At 41.3% G+C, this 27215-nt stretch overlaps 1 protein-coding gene across 1 annotated transcript in view; it reads right to left on the reverse strand.

Moving 5' to 3' along the window:
- Window positions 1–389: 389 nt before the first annotated feature.
- The window catches only part of LOC115056826 (potassium voltage-gated channel subfamily D member 2-like), a 34563-nt gene continuing 7737 nt past the window's right edge, over window positions 390–27215 (reverse strand). The window contains exons 2-6 of the mRNA XM_029523560.1: window positions 4539–4701; window positions 3990–4088; window positions 2954–3052; window positions 1666–1886; window positions 390–567 (exon numbers count right to left, since the gene is read on the reverse strand). Of these exons, the coding sequence (XP_029379420.1) occupies window positions 390–567; window positions 1666–1886; window positions 2954–3052; window positions 3990–4088; window positions 4539–4701 (760 nt within the window). The remainder of the gene's footprint in view (window positions 568–1665; window positions 1887–2953; window positions 3053–3989; window positions 4089–4538; window positions 4702–27215) is intronic.

Consider the following 27215-nt stretch of genomic DNA (forward strand, 5'->3'; position numbering starts at 1 on the left):
TAGAGGCCATCAATAATGACCTTAAAACAACTGCCTTTCCTCCTTTGTACCAGAAGACAACAAATACACCAACATTACATATTCAAAAATAAAGTTTTTTTTTTCTCAGTATGTTTAGGCAACAATGATAACCACGCAATCTCAATACTTCCTTGCTCTGCTGTGCTTAATGGAGCAAAGTCTGCTTGTCGCTTTTATTCCAAGGCAGCCGTCCACATCATTTTAATACCATGCAGAGTTTGACATCAGATGAGATCATTACTTCAAAAACCCAGACCTCCGCTAATCTTATAATCCCTCTAGATTATGGCAGGTTGATGCTCGGTGGTCCCTCTCCTCAGCATCTGGTGCTTCTTGAGACCAGTTAGCTGATAAGATAGGCATGACATCTACAAGGCAGATACTCGGACAATGTTGCTCTGAGAGTATGCGGTGGTGGTGGTGGAGCCATCCCCGTCGGATGAGGTCACCACCGGAGCAGACAGGCTGACCATGGAGGGAGAAATGTAAGGTTCGTCGCATTTCAAGGGCACAGTCTCATCGAGTTTGGCATTCAGGCTGGAGCGGCTGTACAAGAAAACACAGGATGAAAGAGGGTGAGAGATCTGACCTTGTGAAAGTATTACACAATGCCCATTTTACATTGGGTCCTTTCATACATGCTTATACTCCATGAAAGGCACTCTTCAGAAATATTCACCTTCTCTGTACAGACCGAATATATAAACCAACAATAGCTCATATTGCTCACTTGTACTGAGAACTTCTTTTTTTTTTCTTCTTTTGTCAATCTTTTGAGAACATACAATACTGAATGTCTAGAATAATGTTATGACTTGAACAGCATATTGCACATAATCTTGTAAAAACATGATTCATGTGGTATTGGTTTTACAGCCTCATTGACTGTTTATGTGTGTGCTTGTGTGCTCAGTATGTTGCATAAAAAATTGTGAAGTTCCACACATAAAGCGATTATTATCTTATTCAGTAGCAAGAAATGCAAGACGTTTTTCGCACCAAAATGTACTTCTTTAAATTAACTCATTATTATTCATAAATATTCATAAATAACACATTTTCCCATCTGCACTTTGAGGTATGAAGAAATTAGGACGGTCCAGGTTTTACTTATATTTTCAGACGTTCCCCTCCGACATTTCTGCTGAACCGCAGTACGAAATGTTGTTGAAAGGAAATTTCATTTTTGTTTCTGACAGTATTGCAAAATTCTCTTTTGTTTTGTTTTTTTGTTTTTGTTTTTTCGGCTGGTTTTGCTGAAAATTCTTTGCAGTTTTGTGCACTGTCCACAGTGACGGGAACACTGGAGGGACATGATGTCGGTATGCAGTTTCAGATTCAGAGCCACCAACAAAATTACACTGACTTCCACTGTGTTGGGTTAGAAACAGAAACCTTAGAAACAGAGAGAGAACGCAAGGCAGACGAAACCAAAACCATCTGCATAAGGCAAAATAAAAGACTCTCTATAACTTGCAGGTCACACTATAGTCATAAAGCGAGATTCTTTCCACTTAATGTTCTTTCTTGGAATCAGTCAAGTTAAAGGTTACATTTTGATGCAGGATCAGCATTTTGTATTCATGGGTGTGAGCTCAGAAAGAGATTTCGAGAGATAAAAAAGGGACAAAACAGGCAGAGCACCTGTTGACCACTGGCCTCTCCCTTATCTGGATGGTGCTGAGCTCCTGGTTGTTTGTGCTGGGCATGCTGAAACTGCTCTTCTTTCTGTGGCGTCGAGAGCAGCACGAGCCCAGGCCATGTGGCGACGAGGACTGGGAGGAAGAACGGGAGCCCGGCTTGTTCACTGTAGAGATCTCCATGCAGTTGGCCTGAAACGTCTGCTCGTCCACAAACTCGTGATTCTGCAGGAAAAGATGATGGAAATTGGCACTCAACGTTGTTCATGAATCACTCAATTTAATCAATGATAGGCTCTTTTAAATAATGAGTAAAGATGTTTCACAGTGAAGACTAAACAGACTGAACTGAATCCACAACAAAATTGTTTAGTAATTGGAAAATGAAGCATCAAGGGAATAGAAATATATTGGCCCAGATGTCCATATTAACTGCCATCTGTGAAAAACATTCACAACTGTTTTTCCTGTGACAAATTAGCATGACTTGAAGGTCAGGCTCCAAGTTTGTCTCAGCCTGTGCCAGCAGGTGGCAGAGTGACACCGTGCACAATCTGATGACATCCCTCCGAATCTTGCCTCCTCTCTAATACCTTTCCCCTGTCACTTCTGCTCTGCTCTCTGCCATCTATAATGCACACCAAGAGAGATCTGATGAGCACATGTGCGACGCCATATGAATAGCGTGAAGCCTTAATGGAGAATTTCCCAGACGACAGGCAAGCTTTTTGCTGGGGGAGGTTGTTAATCTGTGAGGAACCCTGATTTACTGGCCGTCCATGTCTCTGTTCTGGGTTTAGAGCTGCAAGTGTAAAACTCATGTCACAGCCGAGCATTCAAGAGGCTCTTACATTTCTAAATTATACATAGTGTAAAATGAAGTAGGTAGGTTTGGATAGAGGGAATAATGTTACTGGCTGGCAGAGTCATGTTATCTTTAGCATGTTGCTGGCATGGGACTCAACATTTTCCAGCCCCATTAACTGCTATTTTTATATCGTGCTGCATATGAAATAGATTCTAAAGTTCATGCATGGATGAATAAACTTACTGTGCTTCTATTTACAAAACACTGTAAGAGGCAGCCACCACTGGCAGTACAGCACAGACCACAGACTGCAGGAGTGATGTGATTTTACATAAAAGGAACGGTTTTTTTTTAAAGCGAGTTATTTTGAACACCGTAAAGTCTGTTGCTATCTGTAAAAATGGAAGATGCCAAAGTGATTTTGTATTTTCCAGTGGACACAGATTTTGAGTTTGAGGGAAAAAGGAAGATTAATTTTTTTTACCGTAGTTTTCTCCAGACAGTGCAGCAGGTGATGATGCTGGCTCTCAAAAGGAGGGCTGGCTGCCTTCCCCACCAGGGCCTGTCCTGCCTCCTTTGAGGCCTTGGAACACACAAAATAAAAAAACAAAACAAAAAAACAGTGTAGGCAACAGCTAGGAGCTCGGTGACATAGTAGAGAATACACAAAGCACTGCGAATTGAAATACTGATCTCTAGCACGGCAGCCAATCTACTGAGAACCTAGTGAGATGGGGATGCTTTAAAGATGCATAGAGACGGTGTTTGATTACAACGTGTGTCACTGAGAGACTTGGTTTTGCCATTCTTTTGCTGATTTGGTGAAAAGGACCAGAAAAGTCAAATTAGAACTGAACTTTCAGTGCAACAACAGTGCCACACCTAGACACAAATCGAACAGACTACACCAATCACAGCACTGATTCTGGACCACAACCACACCACAGGCGTTGATGAAGGTCTGCACGGCTCTGGGATGGAAGGTATGTCGTGTTAGTTGGCACTACAACCTGGATGCTCTAGAAATAACACACAGAACACACGGCAGATCAAAAACAGAGTTTAGAGGAGACACAGGGTGAGCAGGCAGCCTCCATAGGCCACCTACGGTCCAGGTGGCCTTTGGTTCCCCCCTTCCCCTCCAAACCCTGTTGAATAGACATGCAGAGCTTGGTCATGTGTCAGTGTGACTGTAATGGCTGTACGCTCCACCAGAAGGCAAGTGTGCCTGCCTGGCCCTCCTGCTGTATGGGCGGAGAGAAAGACAGAGACAGAGAGAGAGTGTCGACGAAACATGTCAATGTTGCAGCTGAGAGGTGCGATGTAAGAGAGTGGACAATCACACTGAAGCACTGGAATGACAGCAGCCCCTGTGTTACAGCATGAGGAGCCCCACTCTCCCCCCCCCCCCCCCCCCCCACCCCCCTGTGTGGTGGCATGGCCCCCCGAGCAGAGCGGCATGCAAGCATCAGCGAGGCCCCGGCCAGTCGGCCCCCAAGTCGCTGCTTGGCCCCCGTTACCTCCTCCAGTGAGTCGATCAGGAGCCCATTTTGTTTGTAGCGCATATAGGCATTAGTGCCTCGAATCTTCGCAGCACGGATTTTAGCAAGCCGAGTTTTCTGTTTGAACAAACAGACCTCTGTTTTAGCCTCTGACGCTTTGTTTGTCACACTAATTGGCCCTGTCTCCCTCTGGCAGCCACAGTATTTAGGAGAGAGAGGGTATGCTTAAATCTACGATTAGAAATTCTGCCTTAGCAAACACTTTTAGGAAGAAATGCACATATTGCTATTGAAAAGCTGCTGACACAAAACTCTGAAGATCATTTGTTCAGTCATTGTCATTTCCCCTCTCTTTTTTTTTTGCTTGCACTGAAATGTACTCAGAGCAAGTGAAGCCCAACCAATACACACAAACAGTACACAGAAGCACAATACAAGATTAATATTCTGGGAGATAACATTTGGTTTCTCATTGTCATGTGTGGATAAGACAGGGACAGAGGAGGCAGATAAAGGCAGAATAGAGAGAAATAGAAGGCGAGGAGTGGAAGGAGAGAGAGGCAGTACCCTCTGGGCTCGCCGTTTCTCTGCCCGCTGGCTTTGGTGGTAGATGCGGCTGAAATTTGACACTATGACAGGGACAGGCAAGGCGATGACCAAGACCCCACTCAGAGAGCATATGGACCCAAACACCTTCCCCACGATTGTTTTTGGCACCATGTCACCATACCTGAAACACAGGAAAAAGACGGCAGTGAGCACGCTGGGTAGAGCAGCGAAACCAACGCCCTCCCCTCCAAAAACTCCTTCAACAAAAACCTCCCTAAAAGTCTGTTTCATCATGTTTAATGTTATTTTTAGTAGTCTGGAAATAGTATCAATGACCTTGGATTATGTCACAACTTCAATTAAAAAAGTCACATATTTGAAGTGGGTGAGGAATAAATAAGACTTTTCTGAAGTATCTGCTTCCTGGCCTGATTTTGACATGCCATCATGAGGCTCCTCTTTTAAAACTCTGTTTCATATATAATTACACACCTGCTGGCACTAGCTAATGCTTTCATGTTGCGACCAAACGTGCTACATATCCCCTGTGACCTCTGTTAGCCAAACAGCTTGTGAAAGATACAGGGAATAGTATCACATCAAGCGAAAGCAAAAGGGGATGGGAGCAGCATGATGCCCGAACCCTGGAGAGATTTCTCCAGCCTGTGGACTCACAGACAGCCACTCGTGTGTTTTGTTCCTCTCACACCATAAAGGGCTTTGAACACTGAACGCAGATATGTGATGAAACCACATTAAAACTATTTGCGTTCAAGATAAAAGCGATAAACACCTTTTTGGAAATCTTGCAAACACCGTTCTGACGGTTTATCCACAAGCACAATTATGTCATTTTTCCACATCATACAAATAATGAACGGGCCTGGTTCAGCATGCACAGATTAATGGTTTTATATATGTCAGATGGGACTGAATCATCCCCATTAATGAGATTAATGTGTCTGTCTTCTCAAGCACTCAGACCTGTGCGTGCTCAAGGTAAAGCAAAACTCAAACTGTCCTCACAAGCTCACTTCCTTTAAATTAGCAGACACCTCCAGTTCCACAAAGCAGGCATTACAGCCCAAACTAACGAGCTAAACATTGAGTCACAAACCCAGTCATATGCTGTTGCCATATAGAAGTGATCCGAATTTCAATGTCATAAAAATGAAAGAAAAAAACAAAGCAAAACAAAAAACAGGGCAGCAATTGTTGATTTCTCCGAGGCAATTAATAGGAACATGCCTGGAAATTATACACACAAATCATTTGAACATAACCTGCGTGTTCATGGACAGCCCTCGGCCTGTAAAAAAACCAAACAGTGCAGAATAAATAATTCACGTTCATGTGTGTGAATTTTCCTTGTCATTAAACATTCCTCCATGTGCTGCAGAGGACCAGCAAATCCACAAGATTGCAGGTGGGTGAGATGAATGATCGAGACCCTAATGCGCAAATGACCTGAGAAGACCATTACCTCCTGAGAGTAAGATGAATGCAGGTAGGAAAGGACATCAGCATTGCTCAGTGGCTGTGACAGCAGTGCGTCTCTCAAGTGAGGCAGGGTAATGTGAATGTATCGCTACACGGGAGGTTGACTATTTCATAAATGAAGTTGTCTAATGCCCACGGCCGTCTGCTTGAGTCATTAGCCTCAGGTTTCCATCATGTTGGGTGCAACAGCCTGGGCTTTTACAGAGCTTGGGCGGAAAAATGTAAAAGTGGACATTTTAATATCACGCTTGATGAGACCTCATGTACAACAGTTTGCTTTCAAGTTGAGTAATCTCACGCAGATGTCATTAGTTTTACAGTTCATTACAGGTCAAGTCATTTTCCTTTGTAATCACTGACGGAGCTTGACAGCAGGTGCCGATTATAGATTCTGGATGTACTGTTGAAAACCTATAAAGAGATCTGCATAAAAATGCGATCCACTCCCTCGCATAAATGTGACTGCATGTCTTATTCCAATGGGAGGAGGAGTGGCAAGATGCTGCTGGATGTGAAAATAAGTCTGAACAGTCAACTGTGGAATAAATGCATTGCGGTTGTTGCTGCAAACCTTGTCTTTTGAAAGCAAACCATAGTAATAATCAGGTGAAAAAAAAAGAAAGGAGCAAGCGCACTCTGGAGAGAAACACTAACAGTGATTGATTGTTCATAAGGGGGAAGCTGAGATACACAAGGCTCTGCCTCCTGGATGATGGCTGAGGTAGGAATTAACAGCAGCAAGAGATTAAAGTAATGTTCCTGCTTTGTTCTTGTTGTGTCTGACTACCAGGTTACCACATTTGCTACCACAACTTGACATGGGTGAAACGCAAAGATGGATGGCCAGATCCTTATCCACCCTGCAAAGGAGGAAGAGGGGTGTCGGAATGACTGAGTATCAATTCCCCAGTTCCGCCCACCTGAAACCATGCTGTGCTTGCATCGCTCTTAAAAACAGCGCATCCTGGAGAATTGTCCTACAGCGAGATGACAGCATTGCAGATGAAGCCCAGCGCAGCGAGAGAGAGAGCAAAACCTGGGTTCGCCTCAGACGTTGTAGAAGAAATGTCAGACTAAAAGGAATATTTGAATTCTGAACTGGGGATGAATGTCCCCGCCTGGCTCGGATAATAGACCAATCAAACATTCATGAGTCCCTGTATCAACCGGTGTGGCAGAGTTTGTGCCACTGGCCTTAAAAGCCGTGAGATATTCCATCAGGGGGTGCTCTGAGACAGATTTCTATACATGACCTCATCGTCTCACAGTGAGCGCCAACACCCTGAAACATGGACACGCCTGACACCCACAGGAACACACACACACACACACACACACACAGGCGGTGTCTTTTATGTCTCTCTTTCTGTGTGTGTGTGTGTGTGCGCGTGCAGATAGACCTTTAATTTGACATCTACTAAACCGATCCCCCTTCCTGAAAAAACAATCTTGTACCTTGATTGCCTTCCAGAACCCTGTGTCTGAAATCTGACTGCCATCTGGTTGGTGGGAAGTGAAAAAAAAAAGAAAAAAGACATAACTCGATGATTTTACAAGCACGTCATTTGTTTAGTTTTTTTTAACCAAAGAGATCGCTCGTCTTTTTTTCTGCACTCAATCAGAATGAAATGAACATTTTATTGAGGAAAATGATCCTAAATTGTAAAAATATGACCTTTTGTAGTCATTTGAGCTTCTGCGTCTAATCCGCACAAAGAGCGCAACCTGTTGAAGAGTGTGGGGGTTGACAGGAGAAAGGCAATGCTTAGGTAAGTGAACACAGGATCTCATGTAATCACAGAAGTCTAAAGTAAGTTCGACTATCCCACCGATTCATCTGCCAGTTGAGAGCTTCGACAACAGCTTAGCAGTGCTGACAATTAGGATCCAAGAAGGATTGCAGCAGATCTTTCAGCTGAGAGGGCTTTGTCAACAGCCTTAAAATCCAATCAACCGCTGGCACCTTGGTCATTGTACTTCCAGCTTTCACATCCTGGGTTCGACGGTGAAACGAGCTCACTTCCTGCACAAGTAACGTGCGTAGTGCGTTTATAAAATCAAAGGGAGGGAACGAAGCTCAGATGGTGTCACAGCATTCGGTTCCACTGATGTAAGTGAGCAAGGTCAAATAAAGAAAAATCATGTGATTGAGAAACCAAAAGTGGCCATCGTACTAAACCCGCCATGGTAAAGACACTAAATCTCAATTTCATCAAAATGTACTTTGACCTACGTTTCTTTGATATTTCAATGACAAGCAACGAAATGTGGCTAGTTTCTTTAATAAGTTAAGTGTTTTGACTCATCAACTGATTACAATCAAGATGAATTAAGCACACAGTCCTATCTCATGCACAATCTACCCACGCTGATTCGTGGCAATAATTACTGAGAGGCCTTCAATCTGATCATCTGAATCTCAAATTAATTTCAATCTCACCTTCCTCTTTGGTATGGGATTAATTTTGCATCTAATTTTTATATTGGAGTTCCGCGGGGGGGGGGGGGGGGGGGGGGGGGATGATAATGGCCCTGACATGTGTTCAATGGACTCAGTGGTATCTGTCAAGAGCGTCGAATTGCACTGAACTTACAATGAGCTGCCTTTTTGAGATGCCAAATCAAGAGATTCATTTGAAGAACCTCTTTATCAAGAAAAAATGTCAAGGTCAACCATTTTCAGTCCTACACAGTATTAGCATTTTTTATCATTTCAAAAAGAGGAGATTGGTAAATTTTAAATATGCTAACTGCATCAAGTATCCTGAGCAGGTCTTTGATAATTCTGCGATTTTCTGTTTGACCTTCACCAGACATCCCATCGCACACCAAGCACACTATCAGTGCTTCCTGAGGTAATTCACTCATTCAGTTTCACAGCTCAATGACTTCTACAGCAAACCCTCCAAGCCTGTGAGACCAAAACCTGTCAATAATTCTGTTAAGTCTGATGCTGTCACTGACTGTACCAATTTAAAAGTTGATAATGACACAGGGAAGCATTAGAACTATGCAGGGACATTAAAACAGCAGCAAGGTCGGAAAGCACGAAGTGCTGTAGCCAGAAACGGTGGCATCTCGGGGTCGGACGTGATGTGAAAAATATAGCCACTGCAGATGATCAAAGAGCGTTAGAGTGGACGCAACATTAAAATCCTATCTCAGGACTTGACATGGAAGTGATGAGCACTGACCAACCGAGGAAGGCTGCGTCTTTACAAACCATGACATGGAGTAAATGGAGCGATGCTCCTCAGCAATATGGGTGTCTGTACCTTCTGCACAAGGCCGAGAGAACACAGTATTCATCCTTGCTGACAGTTAAATAATAGATGTACCACAAAAATGTAATTTTCCTTCTGAACTCCATCACGATCCTACAACTATGAATTTAGAATCTCAAGAAAATGGATTATATTGCCTGCATGTCATGGAGCCTCCGTAACATGAGTGACATGATGAGATAAATTTTCTGGATTATATTTGTGAAGACCACAAGATTTATAGTACTGTGGAAGAGGTCTGGAGGGTGGTTATGTCATATTAAGAGCCCTCGTAAAAAATTTAGTTCATAAATACAAGAAAGGGGAGGATGTACGATCATTCTTTTCTGTGCCAATAGGCATCATGAAACTGGCCAAAGAGAACAAAAAGAGAAAGGCACCAAACAGCGATTGCTGCAGCTGAATAAGGGATACCATTTGGCTTTATTTTTGATACACCAAATGCAAATCTGTTTTGTGATTTAGTCAGAATGGTAAAATTATAATACATTCAGTATTTATTTACCTCTATCATAAAACAAAGCAAATATAAATATGCAGTATACACTTTTTTTCTTTTTTTTTTTTTGCAATGCCAGAGAGACTGATGGCTAACGGCCTGCAGACATGGCATTTTCAATTCAGTGGCACAGCTACATACCGTAGCTGTGCCATGGCAATGCAATCCTTGGGGAGACCGACCACAAGGTCGCAGAATCAGAAGCACAATAAGTGAACATGATCTCCAACACGATCCCCAAACACCACGTATCATTCCTGATGATCTGCACTGCATCTCTGGCTATAGGCCAGCAGCAAAACATCCAAAATGCTGCCTCTCTTGGGTTCGGACGCCAAAGACTGATGGGATTAGGAGTGTGTGGGCTGATAGGGCTCTGCTCTGATGCTATCCCTCAGATATACATCATTATAGAGGGGGGAATCCCACAGGCACTGGGATTAGCCCACTAGATTTTCACTGTAGGTGATAAGGGAGAGAAAGAGAGGCTGGCAGAACTACACAACATAATGGGGAGATGGGAAAGCGGAGATATCTGGGAGCCAGCGGACCGCGCTGCCTGGTGTAATGCGTGCGGTAGGAAAAACAGAACACTTGAGTATGAGTAACTGCAAACAATAGCTACAGGGAAGGACAAGTTTGAGATAGGTGAAAGCATCACTGACTCTGCGTGCAAAAATGCTCACGCTACATTGTTCTGATTGGCCGTTGAAATGCAGCAAATGTGGAGCGGTGTGGAGCAGACGTGAAAGATAATTTCTTTTATGCTCTCCACAATCCAACTGAGATACAGTCTGCAGATTTCTGAAACGCATAGAGTTGAAGGTTAGCGGGAAGTTTAGGGAAGCAGCCAAGGCATGCACGACTACATGCCAGTCAGTGTTAACACATTGTAAATACAGACTTTGTGGTGCAGCAGTGTCCATATGGCTTTGATCTTCCAGCTAAACATCCACCCAGGAGTCTCAGGAGCTACACACAGCCAGTAAAGGCCAATGACTTTCCTCTCATTTAGCTATGCAGACACAGATAAACCATATAGAATAATCCTCCCACGTATAGCCATGGCAAAGGCACCTCGGCTCGCTCTCCTGCTCACATATCAAACATGTATTCCCTTAGCCCTCCAAATCCCAGCTTAACCCTCACCCTGCGAAACCAGGAAGCTAGTTATCATCACAGCTTTGACATTAGCATGCACGCCCTCTCTCATTTGGGATATCTTCTTAAGAGTCAGGGATGATAAAAAGCTTTCCTCTACCCCTCTTCCATTCCTGACTTTGACTCACCCTTCCTGTGCCTGGACCTGCCTGCATCTAACTATGAGCCGGAGATGAAACGCTTCATTCGCTTTCTTTTTCTCCTCCTTTTCTATTATAATGCAGTGCTAGCACAGCCCTGCTTGACATTTTTCTTTTCCTCTGCTCCTCTCCAATTGCTCAGTCTACACCTGCTGACACTTGAGAAACAACTGCTGTCGTATGCAAAAAAGTACTCCTGTTTCACTGCCGTTATATGCCATGCCACCTCTACTTCAGCCCACCGTCGTCATGATTAAGATCAAATTCCTTCTGGCAATTTCCTTTAATTACTCGATGAATGGCTGTTCTGTATTCATAGAAGTTTGAGGAGGGTCAAGCATCCACAGGGACCCATTAAAGTGGCACGTTTTTACGCAAACACACAAATGGAAGAATATACTTTCTGAATGTCGGAGGGAGGTCTGCATGATGCAAGTCTTCCATCAGTCAGGAAATGATGAAAGCAGTGTAAACTGAATCAAGCGTTGCTCAGAGTCCAATTTGTCATTCCATGTTTAGATTGCCCATCCTCCTGACATTACTTCAGAAAGCCAGGGGCTAAAGCTATATGCCCACAACGATACTAAAATTCTTTGATAATGCAATTACACTGCTTCATGGCTGAATGGGGAGGGCAAAGGAACATGAAAGGGGGTGAGGAAGCACGAAGGGGCGGCCGAGCTATGGATTATGAAGGAACGTGATAATGAAATGAAATCATCAGACACTCAAGCGATTATGCTAATGAACTCATTCTGTATTCATCATAGGTTAATCAACGTGCGGGGGTGTGGGTGGTGGCATTTTTTAGGATGCCAAAATCTTTTGATCAAGCAGACAGCGAGCTACCTCACTGCTGACATGTCAAGCCAGTGGTGGGGTTACAGGTGAAAACATTTAGCTTCGACGAATTACGACTCCAATTCAGAGAGATATGAGAGCAGAGCTATCAGCTGTGGTATAAATAACAGTCGAGTTAATACAAGTGATTATATGTTTGGGTTTTTTTTTTATTATTATTATTGTAGTCAGCAATGCAAAAATACAGTTTCAACAAAATGCATTTGAAAAAGTAATAATTAAAATCAGCATGATACTCAAAAAACAAAACAAGTCACACTGGCCTCTTACTGAAACACACAAAACGCTAATGGTCAACACGTAATGACCAGATGAGATTCACAGTGACCCCTATGACCTTTTTTGTGAGGTCAGATGCTGGAGAAGAGCATAAACGTGAGAAGCCTCTCAGATTAGTGCCTCTGTGTTGGAAAAGGGGAACTGGTCCAGAAGCCTCATCACACTGACAGCAGATTAGTGCTCCACGGCGCCAGAGCAGACGGTGCAAGATTAACTTTGATGTGCGATTCCACACAGAGCAGCCGCTGGATATCAGCTCCCTCCACCAAATGGCCCCTTAATTCTGAATTTGCAGTGTGTGCATTCATGAGCTACAGTATCTAAAAATCTGATTTTTAATGGCAGAGAACAGCGACACCAGATTTTAGCAGTGAAAATGTGGTCTTGGCAGTAAAATGGCCATAAAGAAACATTTACTTGCCTTTAACTTTGAACATGCCCATTTTATCCATTTGCCATTTAGGCTTGTATTTACATACAGTGTTGCATTTACCATTCATTAATCCATTAATAGATTTTTGTGTATAAGGAGAAATTCTGCGCATTTTCCACCCTAAAGTCAGATGAAGATCAACACTGCTCCACTTGTAAACACCATGCCAACATCACTGGCATTGGCCTTACCCTTTAAATAGTTGGAACTTTGTTGTTGGAATATATATGTCAAAAAGTAATTGAAAATGCATCATAGTCTCCAGACCTGATGTAAAGGTGATGGATGAATCATTTCGTTTCTAATCGTGAATGACAAAGAAAAGGAGCTCTGATCTCAATCGAACAGCTGGAGTTCGTGAATGTTTTGCTATTGAAACAGCTAAGTTCCCCTGTCAACAGATTCATCGTCATGACAACCGAGCAAACTCCATCTGCTGACGAAGGCTGCAGTGGTGTCCCTATTCAGGGGCCGCATCATTCAGTAACTGCATTTGAAGACTGATTGTATTGGCTGTCCCATTTCGAAGACTCCTTCAAATGTGTCCTCCTTTTCCCAAGGAAACAAAGGCTCCAACAGATGGAGCCTCTGCGGCCCAGTATTCATTGTGGAAATAAAGATGATCTGGAAGCAAAAAACAGACAGGGAGCCCGAGGAATAAACTTTTAAGAGGATTCAGCTACATTACCAGTCAAAACTTTGGGCACAGTTTCCCATTTAAATTATTAGGTAAGTGGGTCCAAACTTTGTGCAGGTACTGTATGTGTCATCAAGGTTGCTAAACCAAAGAATTTGTGCTTTGCAATGCAACGATAGCAGCTGGAAGAGCTAGTGATGCAAAACGACCAACCTAATATCGGTTCACCCTTGTTTCCCTACACAGCAGCAATGAAGGACTACATCTTCCTAGACCTGGATGCAGCCCCTGAACTTGTGCCCTGGGATAGGACTGACAGCGCAGAAAGAGCTGGTAAAGAAAACTTGTTCAGACAAACGACCATTTATAAGCTCAAAATCTGCAGTTTGGACTTATGTTACAGCATATGGGCCACAGATTTTTCTGAAATTCAGTGGAAAAAGAGCAGTCTCAGGATAACACATGTTGGGGAGAAACATCAATTTTCCTCCTGCTCAACAACCAAAAGCTTTAAAATTCTGTTTGGATTGCAACTTCTTTTGAGGTTTTCTTAATTTGTACAAAGCTACATACACATTCAAGAGAGAAAATACTTCTACTACGTCATACTGTACATAGACACAACTACTGGAATAGTCTCAGGCTGTTTGTCATACCACAGAAAGAAACATTCAAAATTTCTGAGTGTCTTTGAATCAAACATCAAGGTGCAAATTCCAGCCGTTTAGAAAAAAAAAAAAAAAAAAAATCATGGCTGCAAGTTCAAAGGAACACTTCAAAAATCTCAGAGTCAAACTGGGGGGAATAGCAAGGTTGGGATGAGACAGAAAGAGTAGTGAAGCGTAAAAATGTACTGAGCGCTCTCTCAGAGAGTGTGGACAGCAGCCAGGCTTGCGACAGCAGTGAGCCCAGATAACGGCGAGTACCAGGAACCAGCGAGAACCTGTGGGGAAGTATTGGGAAGAGCTGCATCTCTTCTAACAGCTGCTCACTGGCCCCTGGGGCAGAGTAGAGCTGCTAGCTGCAGCCATAACCACCATCTCCCCACCTGCACCGCACTACTTCATGCGCACGGGGACATCATTACTTTTTCCATTTCACTCCACGAGACTTCTCCTGTCAAATCAAAAAATGACATGAAAAATAATAACTCGAGGGGCCATGGGTGGAACAACAACAACACTGCAACCAAAAGGTCAGTTTGATGATGAAAATTTGTCTTGCACACAATTTATCAGTTATCAATGGGCTTGTTGCTATGTCTGCTTTCACAACAGGGGCAGCTGAGGCATGAATTGAACTGACCCTGGGCCAGTGGGAAGAAGCATGTGCACTTGATGACACATTATTTCTAACTTCAGCATGTTTGTCGCTGCAGAGGAGAGGGCCTGATGAATAATGATGCTAACACTCTGAAAACAGGCGGAGCAAAGGCATGGCTCTGGCTCCAGTGCGGCACATTCACATGTACCGTTAACAATCGTGACTGAATGAAGGTTATTCATTTTAATCACACTACAGCACGCCCTCCCTCCCACTATCCCAGGGGGTTGCTATATTTAAGCACTTTTTCATTCCTTCTACTCTTTTTGGTCTTGGCTGATGGCAAGGCAATTGCTTTGTGGGACGTCTGCCCTTGAAGAATCAGACAACAGAAGGAGATATTTATACATACTGTAGAAGTGGAGTGAGAGCGAGCGGTATCAGATTCAGCACCTTCCACTTTGATTGCGTAGTGTTAACAAATCAAATCTTTGGCCTTTTTTCTGCTTGCTTTTCTGCTCTTATTTCTCTCTCTCTCTTTCACTCTCTTTTTTTTTTTTAATGTTTCCCCAACAAAACAGAAGTGATGTTGGTTTTTTACCTGTACTCTAAGATAAGCTATCTGTCCCAGGGGAGAGAGAAGGAGTTGGAATGTTTGTCTCCTATTTCTCCAATTCATTCACCCGCTTTCTAATTGGACTTCTCCATCTGTTGAGGTCTACAAATTGTCTACTGGGGATGTTACGGCTAAACCATCCTATCAGACACAAATATATCAGGCTTCCTGGAGCACTGCCATACCAGGGACTGAAAGAGTAGAGTGTGTCTGTGTGTGTGTGTGTGTGTGTGTGTGTGTGTGTGTGTGTGGCTGTGTGATGTATAATCAGAAGTCCAGCAGCATACAGCCTGGAGATAAGTAGATATACGCTATACTCTGAACTCAGATATAAAGCTTGCAGGATTGGCTACTTGGAAAATTAATCTATCTACCAGACAGCAGATCTCTCGGCAGTGGTGACACGCTTTAATACAAGATGACGATGTTGATGGTTGCCTGATTCATAGTGTCAGTAGTATTGATCTTATATCACATGCATGTGTAATAAATATTTCTTCTCTGTGGCCCCAAAAGATACTGTTGAAACAAATAAGTTTTCTCACATTTTGAAAAAAGCTCCCTTCCAGTTCTCTCTTGGAGTTGTTAATGATATGAGAAACTGCGTTCCTAACGTTTGTCACTCTTTACATCCCAGTGACTGGGAGTTGAATACTCACGATGGAGCAGTGGGACGTGTGACAGTGTATTTGTGGTGATGATTACAGCCCATTAACTTTGATTGATGCCATTTCACAGAAAAGACAATGGGAGTTGGAACAATGTGAGTGCAGCTTGTTTTATGTCACCGAAATGTGAACATGAAATTGCATTGAAGATCCTTGAGGAGAACTCTGAGGCAAAGTCCACACAAAATAGATTTCTGGATCCAAATGAGACCACTTCAACTTTGGAGGTAATTGAATATCACATTAGAGAGGCCACTGCTGAATCTGTCCCACAGCATGCCCAGGCCTGTTTGCCCCGTGACATCCGAAGGACAGCAAGGACCAGAAGATCCAACATCACCGCATCTGCAACCAGCAGATATATCAGGAATTTAAACGGAGTGTTTCATGTGTGTTTCCTGGCATATGAGTAAATAAAGTAAATGTGTACGTGCAATAAAATGAGACTATGCTGCAGCTGAATTTGATTATACAGGGTATCCATAAAGTCTCTTTGCAACTTAAAAATGTATTACAAAAGCCAAGGAACAGACAAATATGTGGAAATTATTCCAAAATGAGCAGATATTGAAGTTTTTTTGTCTCATTCAATGGAGCTCTACAGGGGCACCATTAGTCACACAAAGCACATCAAGACGGTACTCAATTTCTGCTATGTTCATGTTGCATAACCTCATGAATGGTCACAATGGCATCAGTGATCTTTGTTCGATACACGATATCTTTAACATAACCCCACAGAAAGAAGTCCAGGGTATCTGGTGAACGAGGAGGCCAGGGAATCGGGCCATCCCTTCCAAGGGTTAGGGCATTTCCCACTACAGTACCTATTTCATCAACAGGGTGCCTGAAATACACAAATGCAATGTGATTAAAAACTTTGATAACCGCTGAGGACATACAACAAATCTGATTAAGATATCTCATCAATTGCCTTTGTAATCATTTTTTTAAATTGTAAAGAGACTTTATGGACACCCTGTATTGTACGGCTGTAGAAATGCTAGCTGTCTAGGTGGTTTTCTCTTCTGTTCAACTCACTGGCTTGTCTTTGCCCTCCAGCATCCATGTGTGGCTAAGTCAAAACGATGCAGACTCCATTTGTCTATGGCTGTTACATAAAGATACGGCCATGGATGCCAACAATCTAATTCTTAAGCTTCTCCACAGGGATTATGGCCAATTGGCTAAAGAGTAAAAATACAAATAATAATCAACTGTTTACGGTTTTCCCTTAATAGCTTGGGGGAAAAAAAGTCAAAATCCCCACATGAAAATGCAATCCTTCAGCGGGCAAGACACTCTTGTCTTATGTCTTATGCAGGGAGGAAATCCCTTAGGTGGGAGCTGAAACCACACTTCAATAATACCTAGACAAACATATCAATCTATAGTAGCTATCGTCTACTCCATTCTCAGTAAAGCTTTTTAATGGTTTGCTGTTTTTATGGCAATGAAATCCAAACAGTAAAACATCAGAAAACATGTTGGTAGCCCAGTAGGATTAGGATTAGTATATATATATATATATATATATATATATATATATATACTAATTTTTTGCATTGCAAAATATTTTTTTTTTTTTTTTTTTTCTAATTTCTGTTTACCTGGATTGACCTTGTTACTCCTTAACGTCACTTAGTCCATGGAGTACATTCCAGGCTTGTGGTCTCCAAGTGGGTACATGAGGGGTTTTTGTACTTTTACAATCTCACAACTATGGCCAAAGTAAGAGCACTTAAGTATTATCAGCGAAATGCACCAATGCATCAAAAGTAAGGCTTTCAGATATTTATATTATGAGCCTATATGTATAATGCATACAGGCTGGATTCAAATTATTGATGTGTGAGCTGCATTTTAATGGGGCAGGTTGTGTGGCACTCATCGTAATATATTTTATGTACTGCAGGGCAGGCTTTAACACATTGGCCCCAAGAGCTCAATGCACTGCAACTTAAGATACATACAACACAAACAAATTCACACATTGTGCTGCAATTCTCAACACAAAACAAATACACAGAGACACTGCAGTCCTTCAGCAGTACCATTAAAAAAAAAAAAACAGCTTTAGGGCTATTTTTTGTGAATGCAAAGATTTTTGCACATTGGAATGAATACTACAGGCTTTGTTTTAAGAGACAACAATGAAACCAAACTAGCACATCATATGGCAACATGCTGATGTTTTGTGATTGTTGTCAACATTTTCACATGTAAGCGTGATAAAAAATTTAGAATTTACAATCAACCAAAGATAATAGCCAAAGCTAAAATAATTCTGAACTGATGATAGTGTGAGATGGAAAATCAGTAGCTCATTGAGGGTACGATAATTCATCCCAATGGGAACATGAAAGTCTGTTGAATGAATGTAGTTATAGAGTCATTTCACTGAAAACACAAATATGAGCCTCATGGTGGTGCTAAATGGGGTACAAAATCTATTCTACAGTTGTTGAGATATTTCAGTCTGGACCAAGGTGTCAACATTTCCATCCACAGAGCCAAACCCCTGAAGTAGCTAAAAAAAACCTGGATAAAAAAAAACACTGGCTTATCTCTGTGGGACAATAAATAACACTGAAATACAGACAACAGACAGACACTGGGATGTGCTGCCTTCCAACTGTCATGCGAGTCCTCTAAATTTACAGTGGGTGGGTAAAATAAAAGCATCATCATCAATCCCCTTTATGAAGATTTAACGTTCACATCTTTTTGAGTGTGCAAGCGAATGTCGATTTAACACTGTGATCATTTTTTAGGACAACAATGAGTGTGATTGCGATTTTGACCTCCCTTTGAAGATCTTTAAGATGCATACAAAAAACAGAACTAGAAAAAAAAAACAACTTTAATTTACAGCGGCTTAATTGTCTCATTTCTGTTGTCACCAGCATAAATTGGCTTAGAATAGTAGTAGCAGCAGTTTTCTTTAATGTATTTCCATGGAGTTGATAGATAATAATAACAGATTTATTTCACCTATACAGCATGGTAGAAAAATCTATTGCATTTGTGTAAGGTGAGGTGAAACAACCAGAAGAAGGTGCATGAAGATCTGAACTTGTAATAGTAATACACTGTATCACATGAGCCACTTCACATGATGTCAGTACATCGGAGGCCGCATAGAGACTGTTAGGGAAGAAAGAAATACAAATGTGGGGCAGACAGAGATACACCTGTACATGGGAAATTAGTTTTGAGGTGAAAGACAAAATATAGCCCTGGAGCACATGCCCTGTTTAGTTTCTGTTTGACCAAATGGCCTACATTACGTGATATATTTAGCTATTTATAGAAGCTAGGGCAGGCAGGAAACAGCTGCCATGTGTCAGGGTGACAGGCTGACATCCCTCATCTCAGCAGGACCTCCCTGCCAGGCAGACAGGAGGAAGCTCTTTATGCCTAAACTGAAATGGGACATAGCCTCTTATCATTCATGCAGCATACAGAAACTAATAATCTATGGAGCCTGTGGCAAAGACTCAACAATGAAAGTGGGTTAACAGTGCCTGGTATGGGCAGCTTGATTCAAAGCCATGCGTGTATGCCTTACAGAGATCTGAGTTCTGCCTTTACAGCAAACACTGTTCTTCTCATTCAAGTGGGATCAGTATTGATCATGAGGAGCTTTTACTGTGGTATCCTGGCACTGTAAGCTGGCACAAGATTCCTTTGCTCTAACAGAAATGAGATGGTTCATGAACAGTGAAACGGAGCTATAAGCTGACAAACAGGCTGAATCAATATTCATGACTTTTCCATGAAGCTGCTTACATTAAGGTGTTGTGAATGGGCTGTAAACCAAATTTCAATTAAAGTGTAAGCATCAAAGCTATACGACTTTCAGAAACTGATAACAAGCAGTGCCTTCTGTCTGTCGCATGTAAGTCCATAATGATTTCAACACTCACAAGATACAAGGTGATACCTGGCATTAACATTACACACGAGTGTGTGACAGTGAAATTAATGTATGTTCTAAAGCATTTAAGTGTGGGTACTTAAAAAATAAACTCAGGTAACTGTCAAGGTAATGGATTTCTCTAATTCCGCCACAGTTAATGTTTTGCTGAGAGGCTTAAAAAACAGCATAATCTTTTTTCTTATCAAAGGTGATATCCTATCACTCTTTAGATGAGGTGTCAGAGAGACAGAAGTTACATCAGTCCTTTTCTGTTTCATTTTCACAGCAGACTGATGACTGCTGTTAGCTATAATCTCAGAATCTCTGCTGATCACAGATGTTGGATTGTTGGCTAAAGGGCGTTTTTGATAAAGAGACAAATGTCAGGAGGAGCTCGGGGGAGGGGTTTCTCCCTCTCACATTCTAAAATCTGGCACAGCATCAAGATATTGTGTTTGCTATGCTGTCCTTTGCTGCTGAGAGACATAATTGGTGCAAAATGCAATAGATCCCTCCCAAAAACTATCTATCATCACTCCTCAAGGTTTTGCTCCTACATCTGTGCAAAGCTGGATTTCCAGGTTGGGAAGGGACAATGGTTGGCTCGGGTCTGGGAAATGGGGTGTAATGAATACTAGTTCAATGTTTACCTTAGCAACTGTGGAATCTAAAAATAAGAGAACCACTGTTACTCCCTAAACCAGCACTCAAAACATGTTTTATCTTCAGACCTATGGTTATTCTTTGTATGCTGATTAATTCAAAGAATACAAAAAAGTAACAACTGCAAGGCCAGTGACTTGCATATGTTAAGCACCAGAATGTATTACACTCCTACTGCTGATGCAGTCATGCGGGAATGATTTATAACAATTAATTCCTCTGTTGCTGTATTACAAATGTGTTGAGGATCTGTTTTCTGACCTTACAATGAAACCTTGACCATGAAGTGTCCACAAATTTCTCTCCAAGTGAGAATTTGTGGCTATTTGTGCAATGTAAAAAGTGTATTTCAGTAGTAGTTGAAGTAACGTAAAATTCTGAGTGAGTTTCATTCAGATTTCTGCTTTAGTTAAGACAGTTTACATTTGTGCATAATAATTAGCATTATAATTTCAATACAGTTTGCTGGTTTTGTCAAAAATATATTGTTACAGATTTATGTTCAATTCACTGATGTGTTATACCCCATGATACTAGCTGTATCAGTTAATATTAGCATTCTGCTAGCGGGCTTAACATTACCGTTAGCTGTTAATTATCAGACCAGTTGCTAGTTTGCGCTTGGACAGTTAGGTTAGTAGTTTGCGGGCGGCACTCTCTTGGTTTAATATCATAATGTTAGCTTAAAGTTGTGTATTCATGCAGTGTGCTGGTGTTGACTCAGTGTTACTTATTCATTAACATTAGCACTTTATACTGGCAAGCTGGGCCCGCTCCTCAGACTACTTTGGGCTCGCGGTTGGGCACATGAGTGTTGGTTCACATGCCTGTCATCGTGCACAGTTCATGCGGTCACACTTTTTGGATTGTCCTCACGACCACGGGTGACGCGGGAGGTAAGGTTGATTATGATTTAACTGTGGTGCTTCCAGGAAGCATGAATTTACTGCCAGTCCCATTTTTATAATATAATATCTACACTCAGTTGCCACTTTATTAAGTCTACTTAGCTAAATTTGCTTTTACATGTTGATCCTTACTTACAGTGCTTGTGCTCTCTTCTTAGACCACCATGGCTGGTTTCGACATCTGCAAGACTGAAGGTGATTTTAGGAGAGAACAACATTGAAAAACTGACTCTTCCAAATGGCATCCCAGAGTCACTAGATGACCTTCTCAGCTAGATAAATACTACCTTTGAGTTAAAGGGTAACCTCAGACTGCAATACATGGACCAAAATTTTGGCAACGACTTCTTCCATCTGAATTCCACCACTGAACTTGAGGACAATGAAGGTGATCCACCAGCAAACAAATCCACCTTTGATCAGTGCCACTCAGTCCACTTCATCTCTGTCTCATTCATTTGAGTCTGATGATGGTGCTTCGTTGGTATCAAATGACACAATAATCCTCTCATTCCCTGAGTCTGTGTCATCTCGAAGACAACAATTGCAATTCCCCAATTTCATATGACACGGAGCTACAGCTAGAGAAGGGGAATACCGAGTACTGTGTGAGCCGAAAAATGTGGACTGTCAGCTCCCGAATACTGTCTGATATCCTGAAAAGAGTAGCAGAAGAATTTTACCGTTACAAGGCCTACCCAGAAGAAGCACATATCTGCGCAGCTGAAGAGACCCTAATCAAAAGCAACCATGATTGAAAGAACATGGCTCATTCAATGGCTGCTACGGTTGGAAAAAGCGGCTGAAGTACAAATTGGCGAACTACAAGACTCCAGAGAGGGGTGTCCAGAGCTTCCTGAAATCTAAAGCTACTACAGATGCTTTGCCTCCTAAAAAAGTGAAGAACCCAAAACGGTCTGAAGCTAACTTTTATCCAACCTTTCTTTCTGGTGAGACTCTGGACAGCCTGGAAAAAGTTAGACTTGAATTTCTGACAGAGATCGGGATAAGGAAAAACAACAGGGTCATCGCAGACAAAATGGTTAACACGTTTGCCTACGTACGACATGAGGTGGTAAACCAAGAACCAAGCATTCAGGACTTGAAGGACAGATGGCCTGCTCTCTTCACAAAGTAAGAGGTAAGAATGGAACTGAAGTGATCAAAGTCTGTGTGCTTTAGGATTTATTACACTGCGCTTTCATGAATTGTTCATAATTTGATATGGTTGAGATTGTATAACACTGAACTTAATGGCAGAATTTAAATTTTTTAATTTCCACACGTTATACTTTTTGGGGTATTGACATTTTGGCAGGTATGCTTCAGCTGTTATTTTTGTGTTTGTGAGTTTGTATACTGGATGAGACCAGTGAATCTTTTTCCATAATACAATATCTACTGTCATTTGTATTTTGTTTTTAGATTGATACAGAGTTCCAGAGGCTCATGGCTGTTCCTCTTGAGGAGAAGTTCATGGCCCAGTGAGACATGCACTCAAGTCAGCTGATCGAAGTCACCCGTGCCATAGGAGGAGCAACACACCAAAAGACTTCGGACATCATGGACACTTTGGACCAGGTAAATCTGTACCATCAAACGAGACTGTTCACAACTTAGAGGGCTGTCACAATATATCTGTATCCTCCATAAATACATTAATTATAGCCAGGCCAATGCTGCTAATGGCTTTCAAATGCATGAATTTTTTTTTGCGACTCAAAAACTACACCACTGACCTCATCCCTTTCTTTAATGAATCTCCGGGCTTGTAAATGACTATCTATTTTTAAATAAAGTAAGTGTAAGCGTTAAGCTATAAGAGTAAGGATGTCTGTCTTATGAGATTTAGAACAATAAAATTAATCAACATTTGTTGGTCTCGACTGTGGACATTAATCTTCGGAGGGAATGTGTGCTGAAAGCCCTCACCATCTTCCTGGGAGAAGACAGAGATGACCTCATCAAGGGATATCTTGTAAGTTATTTGCATGTCAGCACATCTTGTCAAAGGGACCTAGATTTAGTGTACTATAAAAGAGAGATTTTCTGAACTTTTAGAACAACCATAACACCTGATCCATGGTTGGATTGCTGACATGTTGTATTTATTATCATGGCCATATTGTACATAATGTAATTCCCAGCAACAATATGCAACATATTGGATGGATTTTTTTTTTTTTTTTTTAGTAAGAAGGATTTGCCTGGCTTAGTTGATTATACAAGTTCAAGGGAACAGTTTGACATTTTGGGAAACCTTATCTTTCCTGCTTACAGTTAGATGGTCAGATTGATTCACCTCTCTCTGCAGGTTGTGGTGACACCCAGCCAAGAAATAGCCCAGCACATAACACGTATTGGTACATCACCCAAAAACTTCATCACAGGAAGAAGTGAGGCCAATGATGATTTGCGTTTGTGTCCTGTACCCCTCTGTAGGACTCTGGAACAGATGATGCTCAGATGGACCTGGAGCAGCTCACCATGGCAGTGTTTGACATTTGAAAGGAGGCTGAAGTACTGCAGGAGCCACCTGAAGACATTTGCATCGCCATTGAGGGCATGGAAGTATTGCATGAACTTACTTTGATTGCCTCAGCTTGTGCCCTGCTTCTAGGTTTGATTTATGCACTCAACCTAGCTTATCCAAAACCTCTTTGCTTCACTTTTGAAGTGCTCCCAAAAAAGTCGTCATGCAGCTTGATCAGCTGATGTCCCCCAAAGTCCATAATATGTATAGCAAACTTCAAAGCTCGCAGTAACAACACACTACAATATATTCCTCCTCTGGGCCAACTAACGGCCTAGTGCCATACTGTGAAAGAACAATGGTGTTTGGACGTATAGCATGTAAAGAAATGTGTCTCTTTCAGATGTTGGGCCTTTTTTTATGCTGAAATGCTTTTACACAGATTTTGTAATGGGTTTGGCAGAAGTTTTATTGTTTTCTCCAGACATACTTCCTTCCATTTGTTGTGTTCAGTTACACGTAAAAAAAAAAAATATATATATATATATATATATATATATTTTTTTTTTTTTTTTTTTTTTTTTTTTTTTTTTAAATTTTAACTTTAAGCCTTAATTTTAAGTTGGATTAATGCAAAATGTTGATTTGAGAACAATTGAATTATTACGTACATGTGACTTAAATCAATTGTGTTAATCTAACTCATTAACTTAATTTCAAAGAACTTAATTCATTTAGGTGTTACCAATTGAAACAATTCAATTAAGTTGGTCCAACTATTTTCTATAAGCTGCACCCGCTAAATTTAAAGAGAAAAACTGTTTTGTACATATATAGGCCGCACTTTTTTATAAGCCGCAGTTGTGTCAGAAATATGGGAGGAAATGGCATATGGCAGGAATTATGTTACACAGAAAGATTTTGTCTTTTCGCCAGATTGATCGACTTTAACTTGAAAGCTGCATCATATGCATTGCTTTGTGTGTTTTCCATGATAAGGGTGTGTGCATGAAGCGTAAAATAAATGACTGATCTTAAGAATTTAGTGTGGGTGCGTTTAATTCAATTTGAATAATTTCATTGGTCCACTGTGACCTGTTCGGTAACTGGTTATTGTTGACTCATCTGTCCACCCAAACTTCTCCCCTCTGTGGACTTTGGTCTATATTAATCACTTATCTTACTTTTTTGCTCTTGTCATTATGGTAACCAGAGGATTTTTACCTCCTCAGCGCAAATGTCCTATGTTGATTTTTGGAGGATTTACTGAAAGGACCACCACCAGGGTTGAGCAGTAAAATTAAGCCACCTTACAGCCAGAAACTGGTTTACTTTAGCTTAGCTTAGCATGAGAAACTGCAAGCATAGCACTGTACAGAAAAGACTAAATCCTGCCAAAGTACCCGTAGTAATTAACACAATAGCTCTTGCTTGCTTATCCAAATGAAAACCTAAGTGTTAAGGCAACCTATTGTAGATTTACAGGGCTACTTGGCTGAACTCAGAAATAACAGGAGTAAAGACTTTGAGTATTCTGACAGCACTGATGATATTAGGAAAAACATTATGTGCAAATAAATAAAATGCAATCAAATGAGGAAGCATTCACAAATTTGACGTAAAAGAAAGAAAAAGAAATCTTGCAAATGTCCAAAGTTTTGTTCATCAGGTTGAATATGACTGTAGATGAATAACAAAGATGTTGAAGAACATCAAATCATAATTTCAGTATCTGGAGAACATCTGTTGTGCTGTTTGCCACATATGTTTTATCCAAATGGTGAAGATATTTTCTTAATTTGTTAATAGGTTGTATGTTGTATGTGTGGGTGGTTTGCTACCTACAGGACTTGCCGTGTCTCAACAAAGGCTCCAATGGGTGGTATAAAAGATCTGAAGATTCACTGCACACTGCTAATTAAAACAAGCCAGCACTATTAAAAGCCAATAGAGCCAAAGGATTGGACACTTATTGGGTCTCCGTTCAGTTCACAACTGAAGGTACAAAGATGGGCCAAAACACCACAAGTTTTTGTGAATAAAAGTTATCAATTGTGTTGGTTGCTAGGTAACAGGAGCCATGTGTTTGAAAGCAATGGCAAGGGCATGCACAGCTGGTAACACAGTGCTAAAGTCCTCCAATGGGCACATCTGTGGCTTACTTGTTAAAGCCGTTATTAAAGTTAAAGTTTTGAAGCTGCCTGGGGTTGAATCATTGTCCTTTGCTGCGTGTCCTCTAGTCTCTCTCTCTCCCTCTACAGCTATAATAAAAGCTGTCAACAACAAAGACTAGATCTTCTCATCTTGGTTCATCTAAGATGACCATAAAGGCACACTTCTTTGTAGAGTACTATGTCCTCCAAAGGAAATCACTTCTAACTATTTAGTCTTGTTTTGCATATTCATATTTGTGTTCTTGCACATGATGATCACGTTGTTAGTTAATCGAGTCCACACAATCACAAATAACTAAAAACCTTTTAATTTATGGTTACAATAATATAATGTTGAAAGCAGTGCATGGAGTTGATGTAATTGTATTCAGGGGTAGCCTACTGATGGTGATGGTACCAAGATTTTTGTTGTGTTTGCAAAACCATCTAAATAGTACCATGGTAGTAAGCACCTCAGGCCCTATTAACTGACAAAACAAAAATTCTGAATTCTTCTCCACTGAACATATTTTTTTTATCTTGGCCTGGCATGGTAATTGCATGGATCTGATGCAAGCAGAGTGTAAACCAGATGACTAAACTAAAGAGAATCCACTTAGAAGATTGTTGAACATTTCAACAAAGTGATGAGGAGGCATTATGTGTGTCTGCATACCAATCTCCATGACCAGCGAAGCCAGTTTCATCTGTATGTTAATACCGACTATGTAAATAAGCTCTGCTGCACTAGAGGAGGAGATAACAGTTTGGCTCGGGTTCATCATTTGCACACAATATCTGATCCACTGATCTCATGACATAGCCTACATTTTACAGCCAATATGTTTACAACATACAGCAGCAAGATTGTGAATAAGTGATATTTTTGGAAATATCTGAATTTAAGTATACATTTGTCCTTAAGTAAAACCAGATCTACATCTGAGCTAAATTTATGGAGAAAAAAAACTGTATTTAAGGTGACAATACAAAAATCATTGTGTTGTTTTTGACAATATTGAGAACTTCAAACATTCTCTGTGTTTTCTTGGTGGAAAAAAGATATCTTTTCCAGGTTTTGGGGCTGCTGGAGCCAATCCCAGGCAAGGGGTAGGGTACACCCTGGACAGGTTGCCAGTCGAAGACACACGAAGACAAACAACCACTCACAGCTATGGGCAGTTTAGAGTCACCAGTTAACCTAGACACGCATGTATTTGGATGGTAGGAGGAAA

The sequence above is a fragment of the Echeneis naucrates genome, chromosome 16 (assembly GCF_900963305.1).
Source record: "Echeneis naucrates chromosome 16, fEcheNa1.1, whole genome shotgun sequence".
NCBI lineage: Eukaryota > Metazoa > Chordata > Actinopteri > Carangiformes > Echeneidae > Echeneis > Echeneis naucrates.